Consider the following 14,409-nt stretch of genomic DNA (forward strand, 5'->3'; position numbering starts at 1 on the left):
AATACGAGGGGCATCCAGAAAATAAGAGAGTTTGGCTATAAAAAAAAGGGAGAAAAAAACAGTAAGGATAGGAAAAAGTTTTATTAAGTCATTATTACAAGACCAGTTATGTTTTTACATTACCATTAAAACATTTTTGTAGTGTGACACTATTTTTTGGATTTCTTTGTTGTAGACTTCCGCCACCAGTTCCTTCAGTCAGTTAGTGACAACTTCTTTCATCTTGTCATTCGTTCCAAATCCACCCAAAACTCTCTCAGCTTGGGAAAGAGGTGAAAGTCGTGGAGGTTCCATTTCACAACTGCATGGTGGATACTTGAAAATGTCCCAACCAAATTTCTGAAGTATGGCTTGAATGGTTGCAGTAGAGTGCAGTTGCACATTATCTTCCTTGATTAAACGTTAAACACTATTTTCTCCCATTTGCTTCATTCATAATGTGATCACCATACACTTTTGTGATTTGTTTACAGATTTCTACAGGATAAACTTTCTTCACATTTAGAAAACAAATAATATTTCACATTTGGCAGGATATTTGATTTTTGTACACTTTTTAACCCTTGCAAAAACTGTAAAAATAAACTTACCATTATCAAAATTCTATGTATGCTAAGCTCTAGAGCTAAGCTAACACATCAGAGAACTAATTGACCTTGAATTGATGGCAGTAATTTAACTGTGCATGGTGCTATGCGCAAACGTTCTTTTCTGGATGTCCCTCATACATCCAATACACTGATTACATTGCTTTTTGAAAGAATTCATTCAAAAAAGTCATTTTGTTATTTTAAATTTGTCAGGTAGTGATCAAACTTTTGGTTATTGGTCCAAATTTACTGAATGGTTTATATCTCATATTGATAAATTTAAGATAATCCAAGTTGATTTTTTTGAATAATAATAATAATAATAAACTTACTACCATTTCAAGTGTTATGGAAAGTCTCATTTTGAATTAAAATGATTTAAAATTACAAAAATAAAACAAGTGAAAATCATTTATTTCATAAGCATATGCAAATGCAATATGATAGAGATGAATGCTATGTAAATTTGTCTTCAGCTATTTTTGCTGAAAGTGGTCAATTGTTTTTAATTACTCTGAAGACTTGCAAATGATAACGTCACTCAGCAATAAATATTTGTCTCTAGAGCAACTGGTGTTAGTTAGTTTCACAATAAACTAATGATTATCTTTCCAGTATTTCATGCTTGCTTTACTTTTTTGGTCTTTGGCTCATATTTTGACTTCTACTTTAATAATGAATAAAATTGATTCATTACTAATCTTAATCTTAAAATCTTTTTAATTCAGCAATAACTTTTTATAACAAAACATTAAATGTTTATTAATAAAATATTATTGTTAGGTTACAAAGGCTGATGTTCTGAATTGTTTAAATAGCTGTTTATGCCGTTTGTTTGATTTCTTATATTTACCAGTTACAAATTGGAAACATGTTTGGATTTATTATTTTTGAAATTTTTCTTGTAATTCATGAGTTGCACTGCCTGTCACAAAATTCACAATTTGCAAAAATTATATTCATCTGGCGATTGGAATGGTGAATAGCCTGAGAGCAGTCCCGTGGGAAGTCATTCGGTGAAAAAGAGTGTCACAAAATGCGAATCAATGTTGGTCAAATACAATTTTACTGTTAATAAAAACAAAGTTGATTCTTTTTTACCTCTTTGACCTTACTGTTTTACATTTCTGTGTATATATTTGTCTACTTGGACTTTGTTTATTAATCGAACTTATTATACTGATGAAGTTTCTGATTAGCAAAGAGAAGAAATCTTAGCAAAAGTCAAAACAAATCTTTATTTTGAAACCTCTGCTTTTTTTGTTGTTCATTAACTTGTGACTTTTGTTACACATCACCATGAAAGAACCACAAGCTAAAAAATTTGTTAACAACTCTCACCCTATCTGTTTTGTTCTCATGTATTGATATTTCATCATCCTACATTGTTTTATTCTTAAAACTTTTGCAACAAACTGCAATAGCTAATATGTTGATATATGTGGAATTTGATTTTGAAGAATATAAAATTGTGTGCTATTCACAACTGTAATATTACAGTAGAATCTGCTTGTTGTAATTATGGATATTGCTCTCATTCATCAAATGCTATCAGAATTAGCAAGTCCAAAAACATACAACACTATCTATGTGGTATGGGTGCTGTATAATTGTTGGTAGATGCAAAATCACTTTAATTCTGATAGGTTGATTTTTCACACAGCTAGTCCAAGTTAAGTGACACAAGACTTTATTGCATTAAATTTTTAAAGTATATCTTTACATCATTATTGTTATCTAATAGTCTTGTGTCACTTGAACTAGCTGTGAAAAATCAACCTATCAGGATTAAAGTGATTTTTGCATATATAACACCATAAAAACTTAAAACACTTAAAATACACTATAAAAACTTGCTTGCAGTCAGAATTCAGTTATAGTTATCATTGCTTTCAAACATTTATATATTTTTAAATAAGTTAAAATATTTTTTTTTTTCTCTCTCTCTCTTGCATAGACACAATGCAGTGACAGTTGACTTAAAACACTGGGCAAATTTTCATCCTTTATTTGCCAACCGAATAAAGGATGAAAATTTGCCCAGTGTTTTAAATCAACTGTCACTGCATTGTGTCTATGCAAGAAAGAAAACATAAAACACGGTTCCCTCAAGATAAAGTTAAAATATATTCAAATATATTTTTTAAACAGTATTTTTGTATTATCAACTTCAACATATAGCTGATAATGTGCAATCGTTATCAGTCTTAGACATTTCTTTAAATGTTAATTGTTTTAATCGTTATTTGCTTGCAGTACAATAGTTTAAATTGTTGGCATTTCTTCAATCATACACTAGCTGTTGTTAAAGGCTGTACTGCAAAAAACAGCAGACAAACAATACCAGATGAATTACTATAATTAATAATAGTAATAATCAGAATAAATAAATCTTTCAGTTATACAATTTTTAATTGTTTTAACATGTCCATTTAATGACAGTGTCAACTAAACCTGAATTTTCATTAATCATATTTGCTTATTTCATTTAATATTATTGAATGATTATTGTTATTAATAATGATATAAATCCCAAACTGATTATAATAAGCAGATTTTACATTATAACTTTAATTTATTTAATATTTATTCTCTGATTATAAATATTGCATATGTTTTTAGATATTCTGGAAGATATAAAAGAAGAATGTAATAAGTATGGTGTAGTGAAGAGTGTTGAAATACCAAGGCCCATAGAAGGTGTGGAAGTACCTGGTTGTGGGAAAGTAAGTTTTTAGAAATATTGTTTCTAGCTTTTTTTTTTTCATTTATATAATGTATAACACTATTTTTATAATATCAATATTTTATTATAGGTATTTGTGGAATTCAATTCAGTCATAGACTGTCAGAAAGCACAACAAAACCTAACCGGTCGGAAATTTAACAATCGTGTCGTAGTAACTTCGTATTTTGACCCGGATAAATATCATCGACGTGAATTCTAAGTCTCCCGATTTTTGATTTTCAGACGATAACTAAATTTGTTTTCGAACAGCCGTATAAATGGAAAGAAAAAAAATTCAATGGGGTTGTAAATTTTTTTATTCATTTTTTTGTTTATTGATCTTATAGAAGATGGGTAGAAATAGCAACTATTTTCTAGTGTCAGTGTTCCCATTGAACTGATTTCATCTGTCTCCCAGTCTATATGGTCAATGCACTCCATTTTGTTCACTAATATTTCTTACAATAAAAATGATCATTTTATCATTATTGTTGTCCAGTGGTATTTATTACTAGAAACTACATAATCCATTCATTACCATGATAGAATAAAGAAAAATTAATACCATACAATGCAATTAATACAAAATAATAAATGCGCATAGAGAAGTTTTGGGGTTACTTACATTAGCAAAGGTACAAGTTACATAATGTGTAGTATATTATTATTGTAAACAACACATCCATTAATACTATTAGTAGATGAAGTTAATTTTATATTTAAAATATAATTTTTGTCAAATAATAGAAGAATTGGATTTGTTATGTGAGACAGGCAGATGGTCTGTCAACATTTCCAATTTGGATTATATTTACACAATTAATTTATTATTTAATAGAAATAAAACTTGAACATTGCAAGATTTCTGATAACTAAAAATTTTATAATACATAACAATATTGTGTACCTAATAAACAAAATAACAACACTTGATGATAATTTTTGTGGAATTATATGCCTTAAATTATTAAAGTAGGATAACCAATAAAAATATTATTTTATTACCATTACATTTATCATTTACATCTTTTAACTTTTCTTTTTTTACATAAAAATTTGCAAAATTAACATACGAAACAATTTTCTAAATTAGAAATTTTATATTTAATTTTAAAAAATTTTTAAAAATTCAGAAATTTATTTTAGAAATTTAATAAAATTATATACCAAATTATTTTTTTTTTTAAATTTAAATTAAAAAAAAAATAATAATAATAATAATTGATATATAATTTTAAATTTAAATTATAAAAAGAAATGTATTTTTTCATTTAAATATTCTAGATATGCTGTTGTAATTTTATAATTAATTAAGAACTTTATTATTTTTCGAAAAAAAATGCATTGAAAATTACGAATGAATATCATTATAACGTGAGTAATAATTTAATATTAATTATTTTTTATATAAAATAACAATTATATATATATACTTATTAATTTAAAATGAAATAAAAAAAAATTGATTTTAATTTTTATTTAAGAAAAAAATAAAATAAGAGAGAAAAACGTTTATTTAAGGTTAAAAAAGAATAAAAATAAAAGCAGACATGCGCAAATGCAGTCGTCTTCAATCTTTGTTGCATCTGTCTGTTCGTTTAGTCATCTATCTGAAGAATCCAGTGATCGAGATACCTTTCTAAGCCAGGACATATTGGATTTTCCCTTCCGATATGCAAGATTTTCGTAGGAATTTCATCACAGACGTGTGAATATTCATAAAATATCATTAAGAATACTTTAACATCGCTTCGATAGGTGAATATATAAAGTGAGTGTTACTATTTTTTAACTCTTGTTATCATTAAATAAATATAAAAGATGTTTTTGTAAATACCGGTAATTATTTTGTATTTATTTCTTAAATATAAATAAATACTTTTTTTTTTATAATGATCATCTAGATATTTATATATAGTAACTGCTTACATGCAGAAAGATGAATGGATATTTGTGGCTTTACACAGAGTTTAAATTGAAAAAATTAATAAATTATAATTAAATTATATCTTTAATTTAATTATTATTACGTCTATTTAATTTTTTAAACAGATTTTTATACATAAACATACACACCTACTCACTATAATTAGCTTTAAAAAAATGCTGTACTCTAACAAATAAACAACGGATTTAAATTATTTTGGTAAATTTAGGTGGTATGAAGTATAAAAAAATTGAAAAAAACTTAAATAATTTGGCGCGGTTTTAGGGGGAAAAAATAATTATTTAAATATTTTCAGCGTGTATGTAAGCACATTAACGTGTTGTGTCATTATCGATCATTTTAATATTTAATAAATCTGCCTGTTTCTATTTTGATGATAGGAATTGGCAACGTTGTACGTGTTTGGTCTAACAGGTGACAAAATGTGATAAGAGCTAAACATAGATCGACACAAGAATATCCTCGAGCTTTCCTAAACCGTTTTAGTAACTTTGGCTTGAACTAACTTTTGTAATGATTAACATTATTTACCTGTCTTTAAACCTTAATTTTTTAAAATTATACAAAACATTTTCTTAGCCGTTTATTTAATGTGCGTTTAAATAATAATAATCTCTAATTATAATTATGAATTTTTAATCTTTAGAGCTGTTTAGAAGCTAAATAACGCGCCTTAACTGTACCTCTTCCCAATCGATTGCTGTTACTTATTATTTTTGGTTGTTATAGCCGCTTGGAAATTGTAAACGTTATCGAGATCTAATTAATTAATTATTTAATTACAATTACTTTATTTAATGTTGTTTTTCGGTATTTTTTGAGGTTATTTTTCTGTTTGTTCAATCGGGTGGCCGACGCCTTCCCAAAATAAATGAAAACCATGTGCTAACGAGATGTTATTCTGACTGCATTTCTAAATTTACCAAAGAGCAGTTTTCTTCGTCTACGCCTCTTAAATTAGTTTGTATTATCTGCGAAATATTTCATTTCCTTAGATAATACCTTATAATTTTCTCACCTTCAATATCAAATTTTCCTTTCCCCCCTCTTTCTGTCTAATTTAATTATTAACACTTCAATTTTAGTCGTCGTAGTGGTTTTATTTGTTAAATTTTGGGCATATTTATAAATTTCCAAGCCAAATCTCGTATTTAATTCGTTAATTAATGGATTTTTAATTATTTGCATCTTTAAAAAAAACAGCTCATTTTTTGATAATTTTGAATCGATTGTGCCGTTTCGAATGAGTTGTTAATTGAAAATAGATAATTAAATTTTAAAAAACTCGAGTTCTTTAAGTAGAAAATCTTTTACTTTTTTAATACTTTTTTTCTATTTACGAGAAGTGCTTTACTTAAAAAGTTTGTCCGGGATTTTATATTTTAATTCGGTTGCACCTAGTGAAAGAATATATCGATCGTGCAGTTTTGAATGGGGAAAAGCCAACGCTAGAATGCACTTAACATTTATGATTTTGTTGCAATAAAATGCTAGAGATTTACTTTTTAATGTAAAAAAAAATATATAGCCCAATCTTCCAATTTCTTAAGAAATTGGAGAATTAATATAGAGTGCGATAGCGTTGGAAGCTTGCCATTGCGTTGGTTAGCTTATAAAATTGCCGATTATACGAATTTATTACTAGGCAAAAAGTTACTCTTCGAATCAGAAAATGGAATTTCTTATTTTTAGGAGGCCACGAACTTCTATAAAATTGTTTTTTATACTTTAATATGAGGTCGACATTCCCTTTTAATCGTAAATCGTAATATGTTACGTCTTACAATTCAATAAAACACACAAGTTTAACTTTAGGAAGCAAAGTGAAGCGGTAAAAAAAACAGGAAATTAAATTAATAAAGTAGCCATAACGATTATGAAGATATCGATTGAAATTCATCTCCATAGATTATCATTTTCATTTAGTTAGCGAGTAATTTTATGGAATATAAAAATTCTTAATTGTTCGGTTCCGAAAATGCTGGCGAAATCTGAAAATTTTATCACTACGACCCGATATTAATGAAATTTATATGACAGATTTATGGATCCTCGACTACAGAATCCGCCACATTTGATTAAGGCCCGAGATTCTCTGCCTGATACGTCGAAAATGTACCAAATTTCTAGAAATTAACGTAATTAATCTCTTTGTTTGGTTCTATTTGCACATAATTGTTTACGTAACAATTCACTCCCTATCGTTGCTGGAAATGAGAAATTCGCGTGGAGACGACGATTAAATTTCCCGAAAATGAATCTAAAACTTTAGGGTGTTTCAATTTACTTAAAAATAAATAGAAGCATATACATAATACTGTAGAACAGATAGATTCGTAACAGTTTCATACCAACGAATGAATGGAAACGTAACAGTTAACTGTTACGCGTTTTTTCTTCAAAGGTTTAAACCTCGTCGCGATCTATTTCCGTATAAAATCCGATTGATTTATACGAAATTTGAACGTATAACCCATTTAGAATGCAAATGTTTAAGATAAACATCACGTATTTTGCGCCCATTAATAGTTTGATTAATTTAAAATTATCTTTCATAATACAACTTCAACATTCGCGTAGGATAAAACAACAAAACAAGCATTAATAAATGTGGTAAAGCGAAGAGAGATTCCGCGATAATTTAGTAATAAGTAAACCAGCAACGAGTTGCTCAACTTTCCCAGCAACATTTAAAATTTTAGTGGCGCCATCTGTTATGATATTTAATTATTAAAACTTTTTATATTTTTAAATATTATAAAACGGCAAAAAGCTTAATTTTGAGGGTAGGGACGAGGTTTATATATATATATATATATATATATATAATATTATAAATGCTAATAACGAGTAAAATCGTCATTAAGTCCGATCCTATTGGAGATACACACGACTCCCATTATCTCTCCACCCCCTCGATCTTTAAACACCAAAATTTAACAGCATCAATCCCTCTAATAGTAGCATCTCCCTGCAAAATTTCAGAAACTTTCGACAAAAAGGGAGTTAAGCTTCAAAGAGGGTGAACAGAATCGTTCCCCACACACTAACATCCACACATACAGAAATTACCCTCCTCCCGAATTTATCGACGTTTCATGGGTCATGAGTCAAAAAATCTGGGGGGATCTTTTTTGCCGGATCGCGAAATTAATGTGCGTATTTCGGGAGGATTATTGTTAAGATTGGTCCTTTTCGGTAAGAAAGATTTTAAATTCTAAACGATGATTTAGACAGAAGGAACTATTAACTTCTAAACTCGCCGAAGAGTGAGGAAATTGCGCTTTATTCGTGTCGGGTTTACCATTTTCTGTTGGAGAAACGAAAATCATTTATTATGCACGAATCTTTACAATTATACAAAGTTCTGTTGTCAGTCGAGTCTCGTACTTTTCTTGCACGCAACGGTGGCTTCCATAGTGTCAAACACTTACCAAAGTAATAACAATTCGTCAATTGTCGAATTTCCTAAGGAAATCTATATAAATGGGAATTAAACTCTACCTACTTCAGAATTTGGCCGACAAAAAGTCTCTTAACATAGTATTTAAGGCATTTGTTTTGATTTCGACATCCAGAGTCTAGGAAAACACGACATTAAACGTGTTGTCTTGTCTAGAAGTATTTAAAGATCGACTGTCGTAGCGAATAAAGCGCTATTTCTCGCCGTGCGGTGAGTTTCCGAATTAATTTTTGCATAATTATCGCTAATCGGTTTAAATATGCGGTAAAGAAGCGTTTATAACTCATTTTCTATAAACAACTTATAAGTTAATAAAAAATTTTAAATTTATTTTCCAAAATATTTTACGTAGAATGTATTTTTTACAGTTTATTTACGTAAAAAGAATGCGTAAATTTAAAAAAAAACAATCAAAATTGATAGTATAATACGATATTTTTCTGCTTTTCTTCCTCTCGTATCTCATTTATTAAAACAAATTTTACGTCACAATCCTGTGTGCTGATATATAAGCCTAATACTGAAAAGTACCAATAAAAGTTTGCATTTGTATAGCTTCTAATCGAAAATAAATTGATTTCAGATGATCCAACATGCGAATCGTTTCTATAATTTACCAAAAATTCGCCAACACTTTAACATTTTTTGAAGAAATTACTTCAGTTTCCTGTGTTTTATAAATCCGCCGATTGATATATTACCTTATTTTTGAGTCGACCTTTAGGGAATTCTTCTCTTACTTCACTAAAGGGTTTCCTTTAGTTTGATAACGATCTACTACGCGGTGTTTCATTTAGGAAGAGTTCCAACAATTTACCTATTGTGATAGAATTTAAGTGAGATTTTTATGTCTCCTCCTTGGAACTTTCCCAGTATTGATAATAGAATAGAGGTTAAAACTAAGAGGTTGAACCGAACTACTCTTTACCACCAGTTGCAAATTCTCTCTCTCTCTCTTTTCCTTCCTCTCTCAGAAGTTTAGGCAAAATTTTACCAGATAATTCCAGGATTTTTTTTTACGTAATTTATCACCTTTAAGTTTGGCCTCTATGCTTAGCTTAATACTTAATTGATTGATGGATCTGGGGGTGATTTATTAATACCTTTTAGCAAAATTGGAAAAGAATTCGCAGTGATTGACAGTAAGTGTCGTACTTTACACGAGCGGCAAGTTCATTTGCCAACTTTTGTTGAAAAGAACATCATCCGTTTTGGCCCGGCAAAGGTCATTTTTATTTCTAAGTTGGGGCGGTTTCTTTATTTAGATTGTTTCTCTTCTGCTAAGTCGAGAAGAAATCCTGCAATTCTGTCCAAACCGCCTCCAATCTAAATGCGAAAAATCTTACGAAAGTTCGTTCTAAAGAAGAAAAAGGATGTCTTTTGAAGAAATTTTCAATGTTTTTTTTTTCGAGATTAAAATTCTTGGTAAATATTTTAAAATTAGTGCAGGGTGATAGATTAGTTCTTCGAAATGTATCTTGTTAAAACAATTTTTTATGAAGTTCGTTCACGATTTTCCGGAAAATTATTTTAGAAAATCACGAAAGAATTTCATAAACATAAAATTTTTGCCTCGAAAATTTATACAAGAACTTCTTTTTTGTTTATTTTTAAATATAAAAAAAATATCACGAATAAAAGACTGTTTGTTGTCGCGAAGTTTATTTTTAAACTCTAAAAAAAAAAACTGTTTTATAAAATCATGAATAAGCTTCGTGAAAACAAAGGATAAAAAGTAAACTTTACTCAAAAATAAACAAAACTTTCGGGTTTTTTGTGTGTGTGTGTGTGTGTGTACTTGCGAGTAAATAAAGTCCTTACTTTATGGAATTTTATCATGGAAAAAATTCACTAAAATATATTTTGTTTTATCAATAATTATTAACTTAATTGTAAATTAGGAAATAGAAAGCAAATCAATAACTGTGGAAAAGAGTTTTATAGATTTATTCCAGTTTTTAATATTAATTAAATCCACGAAGTTTTCCTTTTGTAATTTTCCTTTTTTAATTTTTTTCGTATCTCGTGAAAAAGTGGCAAATTGCAATCAATTCTATCGCGAGATCTAATTTACATATAAAAATAGACGGAATAACAAATTGGCTTACGCCACGTGTTAAATTAACTAGAAAATTACACGTCATTTATGAGTCAATCTTGTATAATTTTCTTATAAAATTACATAATTTTTTTAGTGATTTAATTTCTAAAAATCGTGAGAGATGCGTATCCTTCTGTTAACACACACCACAAGTGTAATAAAATTGAATATATTTTTATTTGTTTAAATTATTCGAAAGAGATTTTAAAAATAGAACGAATATTTTGCATTGTATTAAATTAGATACTGTATAAGAATATTCCTGCATATATTTATTATAACGAATTTGTGTTGTATGTGTAACGAATTTGTGTCTGACAGACGAATAAAATCAAAATAGTAATTTGTAAAAAGGCCCTTTAATTTATAAGAATTTTATGTTTTTATTTCCGTCCGAAAATACATTTATTCAAATGTGAAATGCCCAGATGTTACGCGATATTTTGCCCGTCATTAATTCAAATTTATTATTATGGCATCTCGCATTAATCGAATTAGTTATGCTGTAATTTCTCCCGTTCGTTATTACGTAACGTAATTCCGTGTTACGCTGTAACGAATATTCCTTCTGCAGGAATGTGATTTTTTAAAGCTTTTCTGTGTTATTTTTACGCACTAACTTAATATACACGAGTATTTTTACTGTGAAGGCGTAAAATATACGAATATATGTTTACTTTTATCTATATGTATATATACCTATAGGAATATATTACCCCTTCACCGTAGAATCTTTGTGTGTGTATAGTAAATAAAATTAACACGGGAAGACCTAAAAAAAATTGCATTATATAGCGGTAAACACTTATAAAAAGTGAAAAAAATATGCTAAAAACATTCAGGATAGAACACAAACTCGCCCCCTTTATCCCTCACCTCTTAATGAATATTAATTTAGAAAAAAACTAATATTTTGTCAACAACCAGCGCCATTTCTTTCCTCATCTGCGGTAAAAATCGATTGGGTCAACAAGGAAAAGCAACATGTTTTCGATACAAAAATCAAAAAATAAAAATTTTTCTTTCGAGTCATTCAATTTCCTCATCATTTGGACTCGGACTTTAAAATGTCACAACGCAGCATATGATTGATTTTATGCAAATGAGGCATCCCCAATCGATAGGAAGCTGGCGGAAGGAAGAGAACGAATAGTTTGTCTATATCTCGACATCGGCTGCAACCGAATATCTTTATGTTATGACACGATATTGATTGCTCGGGCTCTATATATAGCTTAGACCTTTACTAAATTATATTTCCCGTTTCGCTTCACATTGTGAGAGGCGAAGAAAGAAAAACAAATCGTAATTTCTCTCTTCCACCGCGTTTCTATATTTAATTCCTCGCGCGAACTTCTTAGAAAGATATTCCTCCCGATAAACTTCCATTTATAGTGAAGTAAGTTAGTTATATTTAGCAAATTCTTTCCAGGTGATCCAAGCGTCGACGGGGGACGAAAAATGAATGACATTCTTGTAAACATGGACGTCTCGTGCGGATTCGAATATATTATGTCTCTTATTTGTTTATTTATCTTAAGCTGGAGATTAAATTTAGCGATTCAAACCGTATTTTAAGTGTTACGAGTGTCAGAAACAACAAGATTTAACGCATTTTGTTAAATTCTAGCGTTAAAACACCCGAATCGAGTTGTTTTACTTTGTTTATCGACACTTAATTTGCATACTTTATGCTATTTTCAGATATTTAAAGGTGGGTGAGGAGACATGTCTTCGAACAAACAAAGCTGCATTCATACGATTCGTGATTTGCAGTTCGAAGTGGTCCAACTGGAAGACACTTACGACATCGTCAGAGAAATAGGCGAAGGCGATTACGGTAAGGTGGTCTTGGCCCGTCATCGTCCGACCAGAGCAGAAGTGGCCCTGAAAGGGGTGCCGAAGTCCATTACCACGGTCAGAGATTTCTTGATCGAGTTCCATTACAGTTACTTCCTGTCCCCGCATCGCAACATCCTGGACACGTACGACGTGTCTTTCGAGACGAGCGAATATTACTATTTCGCCCAAGAAGTGGCACCGCACGGCGATCTGCTGCAGGCCATCGAAGAAAACGGAGGCATGGAGGAAAAAGATCTGAAAACCGTAGTGAAACAAATATGCTCCGCCCTGGAATTCATGCACAGCAAAGAATTAGTCCATCGCGACATGAGGGCGGAGAACGTGCTGCTCTTCACACAGGACTTTACGCGCGTTAAACTGACAGATTTCGGTCTGACGAGAAGAGCGGGAACGCTAGTCAAGAAGCGCACGCGATCTCTTCCCACGTGTCCTCCAGAAATTTGGGAAACCGTCCACTTAGAGGGTTATCACGTGGAAGTGGGATCCGACGTGTGGCAAATGGCCATGATGATATTCATAGCTCTGTCTTGCAAATTTCCCTGGGACAAAGCGGACATCACCGACCCTCGGTTTAGGGAATTCGTCCAGTGGCAAAAGAGGAAATCGACGAGAATTCCCAAAGACTTTAAGAAATTCAGTCAGAGATTGCTGAGGATGTTCAGAAGAATGATGGATCCCAAACCTTCCAAGCGATATCCCATTACGGAAGTTAACAAATACCTAAACGACAGGTGGTTGATGCCAGCATCCAGAGAGGAGCCACGAAATTAGAGTATCCGTCTTTGGATCCGCCTAAAGAACAGGAGGACGCTAAAGACGTTAAAGAACAGAGAGTACAAGAATGGATCGTCAGTTCGAATTCTTAAAAATACAAAAGAAAACTTTTTTAAGCACAATAATCTGCACTCGACCGTTTGAAGAAACTGTCTCGACGCACATAATCGAAAAAAATTTCTAAAATGCAAAAAAAAGTTAATTGGGTTGCCGTCTCCGGCTTCTTAGCAGCGTTGTCTTTTTTCCTTGAAATTCGTCTAAGAATACAAAGTTGGGTTTTAAAAGATTATCTCGGACGAAGGATGCGGGTTGGCCTATAATTCTTTTGTGTTTTATTTCGAGTTTTAACAGAAGAAAACTGCTAGCCACGGATACTTTTTGTGTAAACGTACGATTATATTTTTGAGCTCACACGACAATCATTGATGATTTCTCTTAACAGTGGTGTGTAAAAGTTGACACCAAATCATCTTCAATAAAATTTTGAGTGTATATTTACACTTCTTTATCCTCTTCCTCACTCCGTCGATATCCCACATCCGTCGCGTGTTTAAACCATGCCTTTTTAAACCCCGTATCAATTTTCGAGAATCCTTTCGACGGCAAAAAAAAAATGTTTGTCCTTAGAAATTAATTAAATACGGCACTTTTGATATTACGTTTTAAATTAAACAATAAAGAAATCTTTTAATACGACTTCAATTTTTATATTTTTTCACGTTTACGTCTACCCGTGCCTTAAAAACTTCCAGTTTTTATAATAACGTTTGGGAGAGAAGCGAGGAGTTGTATTCGTCGTTAAATAATTAAATTTCGTTAGGCTAATTTAAATTTTTGATTAAATTCTATATTCGATGGTTTAAACGTTAAGTTAACGTGGTTATCGTTAACGCGATTAGAAAATCTAATCGAACGTTAATTCAAACCGAAAGTTCTCCGTCG

The 14,409-nt window shown here is 30.5% G+C and overlaps 2 protein-coding genes across 4 annotated transcripts in view; both read left to right on the top strand.

Annotated features, from left to right (window-relative positions):
* U2af50 (U2 small nuclear riboprotein auxiliary factor 50) overlaps window positions 1-3,806 on the top strand; it is a 66,514-nt gene extending 62,708 nt beyond the window's left edge. For all 3 annotated transcript variants that reach the window (XM_067281054.1, XM_067281056.1, XM_067281055.1), the window contains exons 13-14: window positions 3,213-3,316; window positions 3,407-3,806. In XM_067281054.1, coding sequence (XP_067137155.1) covers window positions 3,213-3,316; window positions 3,407-3,538 — 236 coding nt within the window. In that variant the 3' untranslated portion in view covers window positions 3,539-3,806. The remainder of the gene's footprint in view (window positions 1-3,212; window positions 3,317-3,406) is intronic.
* Window positions 3,807-4,823: 1,017 nt separating this feature from the next.
* On the top strand, window positions 4,824-14,163 carry LOC136984102 (serine/threonine-protein kinase meng-po-like). Its single transcript, XM_067281027.1, has 2 exons — window positions 4,824-5,089; window positions 12,535-14,163. The coding sequence occupies exon 2, from the start codon at window positions 12,559-12,561 to the stop codon at window positions 13,462-13,464; it is 906 nt and encodes a 301-aa protein (XP_067137128.1). The 5' UTR covers window positions 4,824-5,089; window positions 12,535-12,558; the 3' UTR covers window positions 13,465-14,163.
* The last annotated feature ends 246 nt before the right edge of the window (window positions 14,164-14,409 follow it).

This window comes from Centruroides vittatus, unplaced genomic scaffold (assembly GCF_030686945.1).
Source record: "Centruroides vittatus isolate TY-2023 unplaced genomic scaffold, ASM3068694v2 contig_904, whole genome shotgun sequence".
Lineage (NCBI taxonomy): Eukaryota > Metazoa > Arthropoda > Arachnida > Scorpiones > Buthidae > Centruroides > Centruroides vittatus.

Coding starts and splice junctions, on each gene's coding strand:
- LOC136984102 (XM_067281027.1), top strand. CDS start 12,559: ATGTCTTCGAACAAACAAAGCTGCATTCATACGATTCGTGATTTGCAG.